The sequence below is a fragment of the Belonocnema kinseyi genome, chromosome 5, assembly GCF_010883055.1.
Source record: "Belonocnema kinseyi isolate 2016_QV_RU_SX_M_011 chromosome 5, B_treatae_v1, whole genome shotgun sequence".
Lineage (NCBI taxonomy): Eukaryota > Metazoa > Arthropoda > Insecta > Hymenoptera > Cynipidae > Belonocnema > Belonocnema kinseyi.
Window position 1 is genome coordinate 84,397,272 of NC_046661.1, and position 19,778 is coordinate 84,417,049.

General features: G+C 28.9%; 1 protein-coding gene across 3 annotated transcripts; it reads right to left on the reverse strand.

Moving 5' to 3' along the window:
- Positions 1-4,898: 4,898 nt before the first annotated feature.
- LOC117172933 (speckle-type POZ protein-like) lies at positions 4,899-17,403 on the reverse strand. Of its 3 annotated transcripts, XM_033361234.1 has the most exons (4): positions 17,268-17,403; positions 10,531-10,650; positions 9,631-9,934; positions 4,899-5,998 (listed from the first exon to the last, which is right to left on the reverse strand). In XM_033361234.1, exons 3-4 carry the CDS (start codon positions 9,801-9,803, stop codon positions 4,975-4,977), a joined length of 1,197 nt encoding a protein of 398 aa, XP_033217125.1. In that variant the 5' UTR covers positions 9,804-9,934; positions 10,531-10,650; positions 17,268-17,403; the 3' UTR covers positions 4,899-4,974. The 3 variants fall into 3 exon arrangements, with proteins under 3 accessions (XP_033217125.1, XP_033217127.1, XP_033217126.1); XM_033361236.1 differs by lacking the exons at positions 9,631-9,934; positions 10,531-10,650; XM_033361235.1 differs by lacking the exons at positions 10,531-10,650; positions 17,268-17,403 and having other exon boundaries at positions 9,631-10,037.
- Positions 17,404-19,778: the final 2,375 nt, after the last annotated feature.

The window sequence follows — 19,778 nt, forward strand, 5'->3', positions numbered from 1 at the left end:
GGCGAAATTTCGCACATAGAAACTCTTAGCAATAAGGTCCGGCCATCTTTTTAGAGTCGGATAGGGCTGAATAACAATAATATGCTAGGAAGAAGGGGAAGAAAGGAATCCACGATGCTCAAAGATGTCGTCAGCTAGACCATTTATTATTGGTTGACAAAATTTGTACAATCATTTTGGCGGGGGAATTCCCGGTCAATGAGTGCTTCCGTTCACTAGAAACGCTAGCGCAGTTACATAAATGCCCGCGAAATTCAAACTCAATATAGGCAAAGTTAAGTTTTCGCCAGAAAATTATAAAAACGAGCGAAACAAGATATTAATTTTATAAGAAGGTAAGTTTTGACCAATAGCAAGTAAGGGTCATCTGTATTTTTTTCACTTTTTTCCAAAAACATCTAATGAAATTCAAATTCAGAAGAATAAATTACTTATATCTAAAACTTAATAATTACAAATGGTCAAAAAGAATGCCCAAAACACTATTTGAATGATATTTGCTGCTAATTTCTGGAAAATCCAATAACTTCTAATCAAAACAAAACAAAAAAAAACAATTATTCTACTTTAAAAAATCTGCGTTCAATACGTTACACTTTATCGTTAAAAAAAATAAATTATTTGATTTTGAATTAATCGTAAAATGTATTTTTTTGATCTATGAAATCATTTTGTTTATCTTTTACACGATTCATATCAATCCACGGTTGCCGCAAAATATAAGAATTGATATTACCTGACTTTCTAAACCAGTAACAAACCTTAAACCCGGTCTCTAAAAATTGACGAGCGAAGTTTAATTTTTAAATTCCCGGTTTTCACGGACAGAAATTAAAGTTTTTCGCGGTTTTTCTTATGACGTATATGTCCGAATTTATCAACTTATTTACTATTGAAAAAATTCTAAAAGATACTCGAAAAGGTTTAAAAATCAATATCCTTTAATCAAAATCTGTACTTTGAAGGAAGCTCCAGAAAATTTCTTTATTCAGTTTATTTTCGCAATTATACTCAAACTGTAATAAAAAATATTTAAACATAGAATCATTGGCCGCAGAAGTGTTCTTGCCGGTAGTGTGCGTTGAAAAAATGTATTAAAAAAGTTAATTCAGAATAACCGTTTTAATCAAAGAAAAAAAACTCACGGTTATTTTTCGGATTTTTTCCGGTCCGAAAAAGATGTTCGCGGCCAATAAAATTAAAAAATTTAAACTCTAAAGCTAATCATTTTTCTATTTCAAATAATAAAAATTGAGCGAATTTTCCTACAATTTTTAAAAAATCATGCTTATTATGTGCAGAAAAAGTTTGAGTCATTTTAAATTATTTTAAGCTATTCGCACCAAAGTTTCAGTGCAAATAATCACAGTCTAATTCATATAAAAATTTATATTTTTGCAGATTTCAAATAAAAAATGTATAAGCTTTTCAAGAATTGTGAAAGTGTTCAAAAGAATAAAAAGATTTTCTTATGATTCTTACAAAAATAGCAAATGATTTTTCATGATGAAAAATTATTTTAGGAGAATATTTTAAAATATCTTAAAAGTTTTCCAAAATTGTCAAAAAATAATCTGGAAGATTTTAAAGAAATCTTTTAAAATCTTCAGGATTTTCTAAAAATGGTAGGAAAAATTCGATCCATTTAAAAAAATATTTGTTGAATTTTTCCCACAATTTTTAGAAAATTCTGGAAATTCAAAAAAATTTCTTTAAAATATTTCAGATTCTCTTTTGATAGATTTAAAAATATTTTTAAATAATCTTTTACAATAATGATTCAAAATTAAAAATAATTTTCCAATTTCCTAGATTTTAATGTTAAAATTTGGAAATTCTTGAAATTTGAACGGATTTAGAATCGATTCTTCAAACAATTGTTGTTCACTTTTTTATACTTAAAGTAAAGATCCATTTAGAAAATTATTTATTTATTTATATTTACAATTTAGTAAATAAAAATATTTTCCATCCAAAATTTTTGACTTTAAACTCTTTTAATTTTCAATTGTTTAAGTCTTCAAGACTGCATTTTGAAATTCTTTAAATTAAAAATTTACGCTTAAAAATAAAAATCGAAAATTTTTGAAGTTACAGATTTTAAAATGACATATTGTAAACTGAATGATAACATAATTGAAAAAGATAAAAATGCAACTAATAATTTTTTTAAACTGTTGAAATCGAACTTGGACATCTTTTTCTTTTCAAGATTTGTAAAATTTGCGGTCAAAAAATCAATTCACTGTCATTTCCCGGTTTTTCCCGGTCTCGAAAAATTCCCGGTCATTTCGTGCTTTCGCGGTCCAGCGGCCACCTTGTTAATTGTGTTATTAAATTACTACTGCTATTTAATTCAATATTTGTTTTATTTTAATATTTGTGATAAAATAATTGCAATCTTAAATATGATAGATTGTAAATTTTGTTTAGATGCTAATTTAACTTGGTTACTTTTTTAATCATGAAATCATTTATTTTACAATTCGTAATTCTAAAATCGTCTAGTTTAAAATTTTTATATTTTACATATTCATTTTTAAGCGTAAATTTGTAATTAAACAAAATTTTTAAATGCAGTTTTGAATACTCTAGCAATTAAAAGAATTTGAAATCTGAATTTGTTGATAAAAACACCTGAATTTTATCAACTGTAAACATAAATAAATTATAGATTTTTTAATGGAACTGTAGTCCTAGTATTAAAAACTAAACAATCATTTATCTTACAAAACGATTTTGAACCAGTAAAAAACTAAGTAATTCACAAATTTTAAATTAAAAATTAGACTGTTTCAAATCGAAGGCCCTAGTAGTGAAATAAAGGTCAAAGTGCAATAGAAACTTGATAAACTATTTTCAATTTAAATATAATTTCGAATAAATAGATTCAAAATTACATACATTTATTCAATTTCAAATAATATGTTTGAATATTGTTTTACTCAAAAATATTCCATTTTTAACCCATTGGAAATTAAAAATGTTTAATTAAAGAAAATGAGCAATTATAAATCAAATATTCAGAATTAAATAATTTGAAACTGAATCGTTTCAAATAAAAAGTCTTGAATCTTTCAAATTTCAGAGTGCTAAATTTAATTTAATAAATCGATTTTATGTTCAAATAGGATCATAAATGTGAAAATTAATTTTTTTTAAATTGAATCAAAATTAAATTTTTTTTTACTATTACACTATGAAAAAAATAAAAAATGTAGTTTTTTCCAAGAAAAGAAAAAAAAATCTTATTCATTTTTTGACAAAAAAAATTTTTTCTAAGTAATAAATTTTGTAAATATATTTTTGATAAGTTAAATTTTTTTCTAAGTATTGAAAAATGGAGTCAAAATGATCAATTATTTATCGCAGGTTTTATACTCTTTCACCTTTTCCATTTTTTCCTTTTCTTTAGAAAGTTCATTAATTTTTGTTGAAAATTTCCTATTATATTTTTTGTTGAACATTCATCTTTTTTTGGTAGACATTCTTATTTTTTTTTACATTTTACAATTTCGTTAAAAAGTCATCCTTTTTGTTTGAAATTTCAACTGCTTTGTCGAAAATTCGTTTTTGTAGCTTTAAAAAACAACAATTTGGTGCAAAATAATATATATTTCTTTTTTGGTTGAAAATTCGTTTTTTTTATTAGTAGTTAAACTACTTTGTTGAAAATTAATTTTTTTGGCTGAGGATTTCTAATTTTAATTGAAAATTCATCTCTTTTGTTGAAAATTCTTATATTTTTTTGTTAGAAAACTAATCTTCTTGGAAAAAATTGATCTAATTGATTGAATATTCAACCATTTGATTGAAAATGAATCCTTTTGTTGTACATTAAACTGCTTTGTAACAAATTAATGTTAACAATTCATCTATTTTCTGTTTAATTGAAAATTCATCTCTTTGGTGGAAAACTTGGGTATTTTGTTAATTCTTTTTTTTTGTTTAAAAAAATAACCTAATTATTAGAAAATCTATCTATTCAATTAAAAATTCAACGATTTTGTTAAAAATAATCATTTTTGTTAAAAACTCAACTACTTTGTTAGAAATTAAATTTGTTGGTTGAGGATTCCTGATTTTAATTAAAAATCATGTATTTTGTTGATAAATCTTTTTCTTGGTAGAAAATGTATCAAAATGATAAAAATTTAACTGTTTGCTTAAAAATAAACATTTTTGGTGAATATTGATGTACTTCGTTGAATGTTGAACTACTTTGCTACAAATTAATTTGTTTTGTTAAAGATTCATAATTATAATGGAACAACTCTTTGGTTCAAACTTCATGTATTTCGTCCAGAATTCTTATTTTTGGTGGTAACCTAATCTTTTTGATAGAAAATTTATCTTATTGATTGAAAATTTCACTAATATTGTTTGAAAATGAACATTTTTGTTATTATTTTATTTAAATGAACATCTTTTTCTATTTTCGTATTATTTTACTTTCACTGGTTTTAGAGTATTTTGGTCTGTAAAACTTATCAATAAATTTGAAAAAAGGTTTTTTAGCTTCTTATTCTGAGTGAGAAGTACAAAAAAGGTATGTAGTCTGAAATTAAAACAATTTTGCACCCTGCCAACTTTTCTGAAACTTTGGTCTAATAAAACGTTTCATTTACTCACATCCCTAATTGTAGGGGAATACCCCGTCTATTTCTGAAAATTCACAAAAAAAAATTTTATGTAAAAAAAATTTTCTGACACGTTACCGCCAGGACAAAAGGAAATAAATTAATTTCATGTTTAATTTAATATAAGTCATTAAATAATATTTTGTATTTTGATATTTTTATGGCTTCAAAGTAATATCTCTAATTTAAAGAATCATAATTGCCTTTAATGCTTAAAAACGATTTATTGACATTACTAACGCAACTGCATAAAAAATTAAAAATATTGAAAATTCGACAGAAAATTACAAAAGACAATTTTTACAAACTGTATCATTTCAACTAGTTTAAAAAATTATTTTGCTCCCATTTCGTTCAACAATTCGAAAGGAAGATGCGGGTGTGTTTTATACAAATTCAGATATGAAGGTGTTTTCATCACAGCCTTAAAATTTTTCATAATAAAAACTACACAATACTTTTTCAAAGATTCTGCATCGTATTCATCGCTGAGTTTCAAAATATCTATAGAATTTTCGATTTTTAACGTCTTTCGCAAAACGTTTTCGCAAATTAACGTAAGATCGTCGATTTGATAAAAATGGGCTGCTCTAAAAATGTCCAAGCATAGTTCATTTAATTTTTCAACTTTTCCCGTATACATAAATCTTAGTAATTCGTTGAAAACTTCGATCCTAATATTCTTTACCCTGGCTTCATTAGAATTCGATTCTTTCATATTGGTTAAAAACATTTGTCGAAATACTGGACTTCTAGAGGAAAGAATCATTTTGTGGGCATATATCTTTTTTTCATCTAAAAAAAGTACAGCATCGCTAAAAGTTTCATCGTTAATGGAGGCATCGAATCCTTTTAAAAAAAGTAAATTTCCCGAACCGCCTTCGTTGATTGGTTTAATTTCACACAGAATTATAAGGCCTTTATCTACCAACAAATTGGAAAACAATACAGTTTCAGAAATAAATTTGTCAAACCCGTATTTTTGACCATTAACAATCACACCTGCAATTTTTTCTTTTCGAGTAAATACTTTATCACGATCAGCGTTTAAAATGGAAAAATCAACATTCAATAAAACAGGTTCTTTGTCTGATTTACAATTTTGAAGGTAAAGTGAAAAAATCCGATCACGATTTTGAACACAGTTCCACCTACCATGAAAACTACAATGGCATACCCCTGATTCACTTTCAACACATTTTAAGACTAAACACCACTCTATTTCCTGATTTTCGACCAATGTGAATGTTTCTGATTTTATTTCCAGATTACCTGTAGCTAACAGGTTTTCGCAATTTGACAAAATCCATTTGTAGCTCGTATGCAGATCGTCCAACAAAGACATCACGAAATTATTTCTGAAACCAAACAATAAACAAAATCGTAAAATGTAATTCAAATTAGATGATAAAATTCTATAGAATATTCTTCAAGATTCAAGAATATAAAAAAAAATTTTCCATGAAAGAATTTCAAATAAAATCGGATTGTCTGGCCATGGTAATTCCATGGATTTATTTGGGATTGACTCCCGGCTAGGAATCCTATCAGGGATCAGCCCGGGTCCCAGCCGAATAGCCCCGCTTTAAGCCGGACGCTGGTCGGGGAATCCGGCTAAAAACGTCACGGTAAACTGGTCGGATCCCGGCTTCAATACCGACCGGGATCCGGTCGGGTAATCCGGCCAAAAAGCGGTTAAGAAATGTTGCTTCAGGTGAGAAATTGGTAACTTGTTTTGTCTTTTAAGGCTCATCGTAAAGATTACGGTGAACTTGAAAAGTCAAATCAAGTGAACCAATTCTGGCAAAAAAATTCGAGTAGAATTTTATTCCCTGATGATAGAATCTCATAGTAATTTGGAAGCCACGTGGTGATTTAAGGTTAGGAAAAAAAGTAAAAACTGTATACACACCACTATATTTTAATTTAAAATAATAATTATTCGCGCACTAAGTGGGGGATTCAAACTAATTACTGAAATAAGGTTGATTTTAACTACGAGTCTCAATTTTATTTGCGAACTTCGAAGAGACGACGCGACGTGAGTGCAAGGAGCATTCTCGTTCCAGGTGCGAAACTGAAAATTACTGAGTGTCTATGCAGACAACAGACGCATCAGGCGCTATATATGGCGGTAAATTTGAAATTGTACAGGCTAAACATTGTCTGAATATAGAGAAGTTTATAAAAATTGTATCATTTCTGTTGTTGCACATAGCAGAATCGATAACAGTTTAATTTAAAATGTTAAATTATTCGAAAAAATTTAATGTTTTTTTAAAAGAAGTTAAAAAAGCTCTTTTTTGTTTCACTGATCTGATAAATCTTTAAATTATAATTTTCAAATAATAATTCATCTAGCATCCATAATTACGTCTTTGATAATATCACGGCTCTTAAAAATGCGTAATTTCAACAGAAAAATTAACCTGACCAGTGGCCAACAGGCTCTCGACCATGGGATATAACCAGGGATGGCCCGGCCAGTAATCGGCCGGTCCCAGACTACTTGATTCGAAAAAAATGTAACCGGACCGGCTCCCGCCCGGTTTCTGTCCATGAAACCCAGCTAGGGGTAGCCCGGCCGGGATCCGACTAGAAACCTTGTTGTATTAGGGCCAACCGGGGAAATTTCTACACAGGCTTAAAGCTACTTAAATATTTACGTGAATCAAAAAAAAATTAATGGAAATGTTTTGTTGTTGTTAAATTTATAGTTATATGAGAAAGATATCCTGTGAGGTTTGTATTTTCTTTTCTTAACTATTCCTTCAAATAGAGAAACTTATTTGTTCAAAATGTATACATGAAATAAATTTTTCAAGATATAAATTATTTTTTCAAACGCTCATACAAAAATGTCTCAAAAAAGCTAGAATTATATGGGATGAAATATTTTTTCCGAAAACAAGAAATCCTAAAAATATCATCACCGAATTAGAAAATTTCAAATTACTGGAAGAAAAAAAATTACAGAAATATTTATTAACGAGATTGATTTGAAACTTTGAAAATAGAAACTTCAAAATCCCGAAATATTAACTTCACGAAATTAGTAAAATTTTAAAATTAGTCAATTTATTTTAACCGATTTAACATTTTTTGCTAGAGAATTTTGCAATTTCGAGAATTCAACAATATGGCAATACTTCAATTTTGTCGATAAACGATTTCGAATTTTTTTTGGTTAATTTAAAATTTGTGAAATGTGTTTCTATAATTTGTATAATATTGAATTATATTAATTATTTAAATATTATTTTTATTTATTATTTTATTGGTTTATTTGCTATTATTATATTTATGTACTCACATTTTTGGTATTCTTTAATATTCCGGATTATTATTATTTTGGAAAACTTAGGGCTGCAGTTTTAATAAAGAAGTCCCAGTGTAATCTAGGTTTCTTCCCGGTTTGCAAACATTTTTTACGGTCAATGAAATTTAAAAAGTCAAACCCCACAGTCAACAAATTTTCTGTTTAAAGTGAAAAAACTGAGTTACAAATGAAAGCACATGAAGTGGAACTCTTGAATTTTAAATTTTAAAAATTGAAGTTTAAAAGTTTGTCGATACAATGATTTTGGATTCAAGGCTCAATAATTTACACGAATAAAACTGCCAAATTAAATTTGGTTAAACATTTATAAATTGTAGTATGCAAAGATTCACATTCATTTCGAAAAATATAATTCCACGTCATCATTTTCAATGCTCTAAATTAAAGAATTAATTAATTTAAAAATCTTCAAAATTAAATCATTTAATGAAATTTTAAGCTAGAAACATGAAAAATTAAACCATTACATTTTTTTTAGAAACTAAACACTTTTTAAATTAAAAGTTAAATTATTTTAATATTAAACAGTTTAAAAATCCTTAATTTTGAATGTATTATTTTGTAATTGTTTTCAAATTAAAAATAGTTTATAAAGTTTCAGTCGGGCTTTTCAATTTGTTTCACCAATACGACTTTACAATTAAAACATTTAAATCTTTATCGTTAGAATCTGGAAACTCTAAAACTGTAAACTGAATTATTCACTTTTTAAATCTTGAAGTACAATTCGAATTTTTAAAATCATTCATTAATCTACCTTCACATTTGATGAATTGAAAATGTTTTTTCTTCAAAATTTTCGATTTCAAACGGTTCTGATTTTTAATTCTCTAAGTATTCAACACTGTTTTTCAACATTCTCTAAATTAAAATGTGATCTTTAAGATTGAAATATAAAGAGGAAGATTTTTGAAATACGCAATCTAAAACTGAATTATACCAGAATTGAAAAAGATAAAAATTTAACTAATTATTTGAAACCGGTTGAAATTAAAATTGGACAGATTTTGTAATACAAATGACAAATTATTAATAAATTTAATTTTAATATGCTGCATTAAGTTTATAACATTACGAAGAAACCATTTAAAAAATAGAAGAAAATCAATTAATCCGTTCAATTTCTGCTCAGAGTTTTCGTACTTTTGTATATATTTCTTCTCTCTTCTTAGATTCTACGACAAAAAGGCTAAATATTACATTTGAAGGATATGCAATTCGCAGCATTTACTTCAAAAATTCCTTTTCCATAATTTTCAATCGAAGACTCTGTAATCGTAGATATTCATATTTTTTCTCACTTTTTTTTCTTAAATCTTTGTTTCAAATATAACTGCTTGCTTAACAATAAATATGCTGTTTCTCAGTATTGATGCACTATTTTCTTTCAAACAAGATAGTTACATTTTTAACCAAAGAGATTAATTATTATCAATTAAACGGATGAAGCTAAAAACATGATTTTCCAACAAAACAGTCCCACATTTAACCAAATAGTTGAATATTTAACCAAAAAGATTATATGTGTTACGTCTCATCGAAGAGATAAGCAGGGGGGAATTTTTTTCTTAAATTTGAAATTTATTTGAATCCCATTCCCAAGTGATTGGGAAGGATTCGCTAAGCTACTTAAATTGTAGAGAAACTTACTTTATTCTAGACGAAACTGGTTCCCAGTAGTTGAGAAGATGATCTGCCCTGGAGAAATCGGTGATAAGATGGGTTGGCTTAAAACGGCCGGAGTTACTAGAGAAGACAGTTTTTCCGGGCAAACACAAATTATGGACTGGTTGCAAATCAAAGGATCCTCCACCAAAGAGCATTCACTAGGGCGGAATGGGACCGCTTGTTCCGATAGAAGCCCAAAAGAAGCTAAGAGCTTCACATATAGGGAGCAATCGTTGATCCGGTTTCTAACTCAGGTAGAGTGTCTGATCTAGGAGCAAATCTTCGACTGCAATACCAAGTCAAAACCTGAACTGCTTGGAAGACAAACAATAACTGACGTTTCTACGACTTCACCAAAAAGAACGGGGGTCGATTTTAAAGGAAAAGTGGAAGGAAAGCTTCGTGGTCGGTGGAGAGGGGATATTACAGTTGGATGCAACAAACCGTGGTCGAACCGTCTGATTGGTTACATTTTTTTACTTGCACGTGGAGGGGCCATGGTATGTTGGATCATGGGTCAGCAGAATATTTCCAGGACCTGGACCCAAACAGCGTCTGGTTAGCAGATGTCGCCATAAAGTCGAGTTGGGAGTCGAGTGTAGCGGCTTAGAGCAATAGGTTTATTACTCTTATTGTACAAGTGAGAAGTAGAGTTGTACGTGATTGTATCAAGGTTTTTGGGATTATGTTTGTGACGAGACCTTACGGAAAAATGATTAGAGCCCGTGCGGAAATTGCCTTATTTAAAGAAAAGCTCGGATCAGGTCCGGCTCAGGATGCCTGATTAATAAATTTATGTAACGACCCTGATCTGGTCTGCTTACGGGCCAAACAGATTTCCCTTATTATTAAGTCAGGCAGTCTGAATTATATAGTACTTACGGTAACTTAACGGCCCTGACAGGATACGGATAAGAGCGCCTCTGTTGAAGCTCAGGCATGGTAAAAGAGTTCCCAATTCAAAGTACCGGGCGCGAACCTTTGTTATACCTTATTTGATGCCTGTCAAGTGCAAGTGCGTTTAAATTTAATACTTTTTGCAAAAAAACGGATTGTGGAAAAAGAAAAAAAAACGATCTGAGTAGAATTCGTTCGAAAAAACCACGCGTTTTTCAGATTGAAAAAAACCTTTGATTATTATACAAATGTCAAATGTAACATTTTTGAAAATAAAAGAAGACAAATTATTATTACAATATTATCGTAGATTTATTATCGGTTCCAGTAATTGTACTTGCAATTTTATGAATAGACAAGAAAATATTAATATACCAAATAATTATGTGAATAATTATTTTCTGCAATTATTTTTCGTAAATACAAATTTAAATTTGCGCGGTATCGCGTGACGCGCCATCTGGTGCCCCGTCGGTATTTGCGCGTCTTTCGCGAGGTCTTTTATCTGTGAATGTCAACAGTGTCGGCACGTCTTTTCATTTATAGCCAGTTATAAGTGTAAGAAGTTATTGAAGGTAATAATAGCATATATGTTTCATTTCGTTTTAATTCTTCTGTGTTCGTCACAATACATTTCCATAAAACTACCTCTTTTGTAGTAGCTTTTCGAATGCTTAATTTGTAGGTTAGGTTAAATATTGATTATTATATTTATCTTCTTTTTGAATAATGTTTCTGTAAAATTAAGTCTTTTCTATGAAGAATGATTTTATTTATTGTTTATAAGTAGTAGAAAACCAACATGCGCGTGATTATTTTGTCTCTCTTCTTACAAGTTCGATCAAGTCATTCAAAAACCAATTAGGTTTGCAACAGCAATGTATGTGAGCAGGGAAAGAGCGGAAATTCAACTTATTTCTGGTAAAATATATTTAATTATTTAATTCTCAACTGAATTTTTATTTTATTTTCCAACTGAAGCCCATAATTCATTACATTTTAATTTAAAAATAATAATTTAAGGAATTTGATAGGATTTATATACGGTCCGCAGAAGGGCCTTTCTTATTTTAAAGGCACGGGAAAGGTTACCTGATACGGACCGTCTAAGTTTGGCTACACACGGCCCTTCTCATTTCGAACGTGACGAAACACCATTAGGGCCTGATTGGATTTCCGTATCCAGGCCTTAAATAAAGTAAGGCAACCTCACCAGGACCTGGTAGTGCCCTGATTCATATTTCTACACGGGAGAGTTTTGAAATTGGCAACCCTCAATCTTGCTATTTGTTTATACACTATAATAAAATAAGCAAGATTTTGGAATTTTTTTCCAAAACAAAACCTTGAAGTGTTTGCTTCAACATACATTTTTGTCAGAATTTTCCTGGTGGTGCGTCATGGTGAAAAATGATGAAAATCATGCATGATGCGCAGCACACTCTCACATCAGCCGGGCACATCGAAATCCACTGTTCCGTTGACACTTTATTAGTTTAATTAAGCGGTCGGCTGGAGTAATGGTTCAATTGTATTTTAAGGAATCACTTTTTTTTTCATTTCTTTTGTGCATAACATTATGAAAAACAAATGTGTATTTTTAAAACGTTACACTGTAATGAAATTACGATTGCTGTGATATTGCGTGACACACCAAAGGAAATAGTTGAAAAACATTCACGAATAAAAGTTGATAACGAGTGCTTGGATTACCGAACGGGATTGACTGTTTCGCAGCGAAATCATCATATCGTTAATAATAGCAAGCTTTTCCCAAAATAATCATATGAAAACTGGTAACTGTTTTTCCGAAATGCTATATTCGCCGACTTTGTCCAGTAATGACGAATCACATTTTATAGACAGAGTTTTCATCACTTTAGACAACTCTAAACTGAGAGACTTCACGGAGAAAAATGGATGTTCAAACGTAACATCCAGCTTTTCAGGGTTAACATATTTTATGTTTAACTATAGGACAACAATCTGGATGTTTGAAGTTAGCATCTGTAGATATTAAAAAGTGAGAAGTTACTATGGAACATCCAAAATGTTTAACTGCAATTCCCGAGATATTAAATTTATGGTTATGTCAAATAAGGGCTGTAAATATTTGAAGAGTTTACTTATTTCTAGTAATTCAAGGAATTAATTGATAACATATTTGTGTATTTAAAATTAAACTTTAATGTTCTTGCATGCTCGAAAAACCTATATAGGGTGTAAAATGTCGATCAGATACATGCAGTCAAGTTGAGGTTATGTGTAATATTTTCAATGCAAAATAAAAAATAAAAACGCGATAAGTAAGCAAAAAACGAATGCTATGTAATGTGCAGTTAAGATTCTATCTATTTTAGGTTATTAGAACACAAATTTGATTTTAAATTTATAAGCATTTTGTCAAATGTCTTCATGTCAATAAAATGATGTAACCTGCAATTTAAGATCATACTTCCCTTGTGTATACAGACGGAAGTCGTTATAATATTTTAATTAAGGATAGTATTAATTTTTATTCTTTTGAAATGTTCCAAAATTATAATATTCTACAATTGTGATATCGAAAATATAGAACCGCCAAAATTTAGTTAAGAGATTTTAATGCGCAATGCGCATGCGCTCGGGCGATTTTAACATCTGAATGTGTTTCAGTTTAACATAAAAATATTTTTACCCCTAACATCTCAAAAAGATAGTAGATGTTTGGTATGAATATTTGCATGTTAGGTGGTACAATCTCACCCTTTGAATATCTACATTTTAACATCCATTTTTCTCCGTGTGGTTGTAACAGAATGTACCCTTAGGAGTCCAAGATCATCTTCATAAATTCTATTTTTTATTTAATGACTTTAACAACACCGATTTCCATCTAGTATATAGATTTTTTTTAATACATACCCAGTGGGCAAAAAATTTGGCGATGTCTTCACGACATCGTTACGACGTTTTTACTAAATCGTTACGACATCTTTACGATATCCTATGTCCATGTCGTTACAGTGTCTTTACGATATCGTAAAGACATCGTCAGATCATACGATATATTTACGATATCATAAAGGCGACTTATCGACATGGACATAGGATGTGGTAAAGTTGTCGTAACGATCTAGTAAATACGTCATCAAATTTTGTGCCCACTAGGTATATGCTGCAATTCGAGCTTCTTCAGGAATCCTAGCCAGATTACTAGACAATGAACAAATGCAACAATATTTTCGAAGGATTTAATTTCGAAGGATGGATTATCAGTTTCAAATTCAGAGGGAGGGTCTTTTTCCATTTCAGACTCAGCATCTTTGCCAGGATCCTTCTTATAAACGCAAAGTCGATATGTATTACATAAAATGACATCATCTACTATTATTCGCTTTAAAGATGAAGAGAAATAATTATCTTCATTTTCTATATATTTCTTTTTATTTGTTAATTTTCTTAAAAATGCGGGGCAACCAGCACACCTTAACGTTATCGTTACCGTCTTAGGCATTGTCATATAATTTTTTTTTTAAGAACAGAGCTTTAAAAGACAAGCAGTGCAAATAATTAAAAGAATAAATACAACTAATCGAAAAAAGAAATGATTTTCAGCTTTTAGGATGAAAAGAGAAGCAAATGACTACCAAGAAACAAAAGGTGTTATAAGAAAGGTTATAAACACTCAGGCTGGGTCGACTCCTATGGGCGCATGTGATCACATATACTTTTGTAGTTATCTATCTCCTTGTAGATGGCTCTACTGTAGGGGCATAAGTGGGGGTAATATTTTCTTTAAATATCTTGGCGCCGCCATTCTAGTGTTCCTTGAGGTTATGTTTTCGTCAACAAACTTCAAATTTTGCTAAGATAAAAAAAGTTGTGTCTCGCCGTATGAAGTGAAATCAGGACATTGAAAAATAAACAAATTTAAAGAAAATTGAAATGTTTGTGATGTGCCAGGATGTCACTGATTTCACTTCTCTATTATAAGTCGAATAAATAAAATGTTGAAAAAAGGTTACATTTCATGTGTTATGTAATTCTTAATTTATTGGAAAATTATTGCAAAATTGTACAAATTTTTACCGAAAAATGGTACAGTAAACAGTATTTTCACATTTTTCGTCTTAAATTTGTATAATTTTGAATTAATTCGTTTATTTTCTCTAATTTTAATTCATTCGACACATTCAAATAATATAAACATTTACGTGCACAAACACATGCATAGGCTTTAGTTTGCCACCTCCTTGTAGACTGCGCTAGTGTCGCTATAAGTAGTCAAACGCGCCCATGGGAGTCGACCCAGCCTGTAAACACTTCACGGCACAAGTTAAGTGCTATTTGAGCAGCTATTATATCTATCGTAAATAAAAATCAATCAGTTTATAAGAAGAATTATGAAATGAAGTTAGCAAAATTATCAAAAACGAAGATTGAACGGTTGGATTCAATATTGGTGAACTTGAATTTTTCGAAGTCTGGTTTTTTTTTCATAATGTTATTTACAAAAGAACCGAAAAATAAGTGATTCCTTAAATTATAAGTGCACCATTACTACAAGGTTTGTTTTGAAAAAATGGACGTGTACCTCTAAAAAATAATCTCAAAAAAATATTTGTATAATTTGGAAGCATTTTTTACCCCTATTTTTTATTCAAAAAAATCCAAACTTTTTTCTGAAAGTAGTATTTTTGATTCAAAGAACATATATTTTGTTTGTCAAAAACGGTTCAGCCCTTTTCCAGAAAAAGCCATTTTTTTATTTTACTCCCCCCTCGATATCTCACAAGAAAATAAAATTTTAAGGTTGAAATTTTGCATAATTTTATATTCACATAGATGTCAATATATGGTACCAACATAGGCTTGATAGGTGCGGGGGCCATTCTTACGTGTTTATCCTTCTAGGTCCTTTGAGTTGAAAAATTAATTTTCAACCAAAAATGAAACGAATCTTCAACATAATAAAAATATTTAACAATAGAAATAAACATTAAACTAAAATGATGATTTTTCAACCAAACAATAAATTTTACATTAAATAGTTGAATGTTCAACCCAAAAGATAAATTAATTACCAAAAAGATTCATTTTCATGAAAACACATACGTTTTCAACTAAGAAAGATATATTATATTTTATTTTGAATAAATAAGTTTTAAGCAAAAATAAAACACAAACAGACAAATTTTCAACAAAAAAGATTAAAATATTTAAAAAAATTTTTTTTGATAAAATCGATAAATTTCCATGCAAATTTCTTCTTTTTGTGTTGAAAATCCATCTATTTGGTTGAAAATGTATTTTCCTAACTGAAATGTGAGTTGTTATATCTTTTGATTGACAATTTATCTTTTTTAGTTGAAAATTAATGTATTTTTTTGAAAACGAATCTTTTTGGTAATTAATTTCTTTTTTGGGTTGAAAATTCAACTATTTGGTTTAAATTTCATTGTTTGGTTGAAAAATCATCATTTTAGATAAGTTTTTATTTCTTTTGTTTGAAGATTTTTATTTTGTTGAGAACTCGTTTCATTTTTGGTTGAAAATTAATTTTCTTATGTGAAATCTCAATTAAAAATTCAACTTTTGAAAAGTTAACTTTTTCAGTTGAAAATACAATTATATCGTTGGAAATGTATGTTTTTTGTTAAAGATTCGTCTTTTTGGTTGTAAATTAATCTTCTTGGTTAACAAATTCTATTTGGTTGAACATATTCATCTTGTTGTTTGAAAATTTGACTATTGGGTTGAATGTTGAACTCTTGCTAAAATAAATTCGATTTTGTGAAGATTCGTCTTTTTGGCTGTATTTAACTGCATTTTTTTGTAATTAAAATTTTGTTTTTCGAAATGTCAACTTTCCCAAGTTTTATTAAGAACTCCTCTTTTTGGCTTGAAAATATATAAAAATGTCAACAAATAAAAATATTTGGTAGCAAATCAACTTTTTTGTTGAAAATTCATACTTTTTGTTGATAATTTAACTATTTTGGTAGGATATTCAACTATTTAGTTAAAAGTTAAACTATTAATTTGTAAATTTAACGACTTAGCAGAAATTTAACTTTTTTGTTAAAATATTATATATTCAGGATGAAACTTCAACCGTTTTGAAGATAATTCGTGTCTTCGGAATCAAAATTTTAACAGTTCTGTCGAAAAAGTTTATATTTTCTTGCACATTCGTATTTTTCAGATGAAAATTAATCTTCTTTCAACAAAAATTTAACTATTCATTTTTTGGTTGAAAAGTTATCTTTTTTTAGTACAGAAACTTAAACTATTTATTAAAAATATTTACTTTTTTGTAATAAATTAATCTTCTTGATTGAATGTGGGACTATTTTGTTGGAAATTCATGTTTTGATCTTCATCCGTTTGATTGATAATAATTAATCTCTTTGGTTAAAAATTTAACTATCTTCTTTGAAACAAAATAGTGCATCAACCCTGAGTAACAACATAGTATTCTTTTTTCTGCTAATTTGCGTCATTTCGGTCATTTTTACAAAATTTTAATAAAAGAAATTAAATTATATCAATTCATTCCCAAGGTACTACTTTTTAAAGACCGCTCATTTTTTCATAAAACGGAAAAAAAATTCTGTGAAAAAATCCAAAAAATGTTTTTTCATTTACATATATAACCTCAAAAGTCATAAATATATACTCATCTTCCTCGTCTCTTGTTTGTTTTTAAACATTTTATTCATAAAATAATTTACACTAACCTGTTATTTTCTAAAAAATATATATATTCACAGGATTTCTGATTTTTTGATTGCCTCTATTTTACAAAATTTTTGAAGAGACACGTTCGAAAACAATTATTACACATTTTCACTTAAGAGCATTATGACATATCTCATGACGTTGATTGAACATGTGTCATGCAATACGAGAGTACAATCAGTGCAATCTATATATATATAGCAACGTTAGCATAGGCGTCGATAGTTGGGAAAATATCAAATGCATCGCTCTACATTATTTTTATAACAATATAAAAAATAGTTTTTTCTACCATAAGAGTTTTTAGAAATTACAATTACTTGGTTTATATTCAGCAGCTTTGTAATTTAAAAAAAAAATATATATTGTGTTTAAATTTTGGCAAATGGTTTAAAATATAGAAAGGGACGTCGTGTGACACGTTTGAGTTTTTATTTTGTTGAAATACTGTAATTTTATTAGTTTTTATTTTGAATGTAACTAAAAACAGGGCGCTAGAACTCTAACATAGAATTAATGAAATTGCATTTTTTGAACAAAATAAAAACTCAAATTAGCCAGACAGACAATGCATTTATGTATTTTGAAAAATTTTCTGAAATTTCAGAACAGTTTATTCCCTTTTATAATTATAAAGCCACCAAATATAATAATATTTTCTATTTTTGCTAGGGGTCTGAAGCCCTGTTTTCAGTTACAATACAAATTAAAAATAATTGAAAAAGCAAATATTTAAATTAAATAAAAATTGAAATAAATGATATAGACGAGCCCTTATATCTTTCTAACCATTTCTCAAAATTTCAGCGATATATTGACATTTTTCAAATTAAAAAGTGGCCCAATTAGGTATTTCAAGTTGTGACGTCAGCTGGAAAGATGTCTTAACGTCGAGGGACAAGCAATGAAATCTATTGCATAGGACGATATTTTATTTTTTGACAAATTTGAAAAAAATAAATTGCCACCATAAGTGTCTTGGGATATTATTATTCATTTTTCAAAAACTGTTCAACTGAAGAGCATGTTCTACGGTCACCACGTGACCAAACCAGTCCTTGGTTATGATTTTTTTTCTGTGTTCACCATCGCCAAATATATCGCTCTCAATGTTTGGAATATAGGAAATAAGACAATAAATTGGGTTTCTATATGTCGTTTGAGTAATACGTTTGAAAAAAATTACCCGAGTAAAAAATAAATGTGTAAAATTATTTTTTTGTGCCCACTACGGCCACACTCGAGTTGTAGCACTTTAAAAGTAATGTTTGGTTTGATGCATTTAAGATTTTTTTATTCGCTTATATTGAGCACTGATACAAATTTTAAACTAAATCGTCTAAAGATTTGAAAAAATCAATATTTAAACAATAAAATTTGCACATTCATTGTAAATCAACAAAGAAGTATCTGCACACACGTAACCTCTCATTATTTTTGGAGCATGTTTAGAAATTTCTCATAACAATTTCTCATAACTTGAAAGTTTCTTTTTTCTCCGCTAGAAATTGCTAAACATGCTCCATGTTGATTGTGAATTCTCTTTTGTTAAAGCTCCTTCGGCTTTAAGGAACACATGCCTATCACGTATCTCGTGCTTCGCACTCCAGTTTATCCCTGAAATTTTATATCATTCCCATAAATGTATAATATTATAATTCATAACTTACGTAGTTTCATTGTCGCTTTAAAAAAAATGCGAATCCTGTCAAAAAAATTTTGTTAAACATTTTATTGAATGTTTTTTGTTTTTTCATAAACTGAGTTTGCACATTTCTAATGTTTTTTTATTTGAACTTTAAACATACGGTCTACTGAGCAGCCTTACCGCTTTTTAACTGTTTAATTAAAAATTATAATGTATATATATTTTTTTTTTTTTGGGAAATGCATTTATACATTTGAGAATCTTTGAAATTCTGTGAAATGTGTGCATAAAAAATTGAAATTTTTGGATTTTCCATTATTTTGTGTGCTGTTAAAATTAGAATTTTTGATTTTTCAAGAAAACTAAACAACTTGTTATAGTAATTTTGTAGGGCATTAAAAATGAAACATTTTTCTTCTGACTTTTTTTCATGTCGTGCGTTGTTTAGCTTAAAATGTTAATTTTCGTGTTTTTTTTTTTAATTTTCTAAACGCCATAACTCTAGTAATTTTTGATTTTATGAAAAAAGTCATCAGGATAAATTGTTCGACTTTTAGAATACTATGAATAACCGTGCAGAGACTTGTTAAATTTTAAAAAAAGTCTCAAATATATTCAAAACGTGCCCACTTTTTGAATTTTTATCCAAAATGGCTGGCTAACGAACTTGACCTTTAGTTTAAAACACTAAACGAGTGTACCAAAGGCCAACCTAATAAATTAATTTTTTCAAAAGTTATCGCGCACACAGACAGATATACAGACAGACGGACCGACAATAAGACACATTCATAAAAACCTGTTTTTCGGATTCAGGGGGTCTCAAAACGTGGAACTTTTGACAAAAATGGGGGGGGGGGGG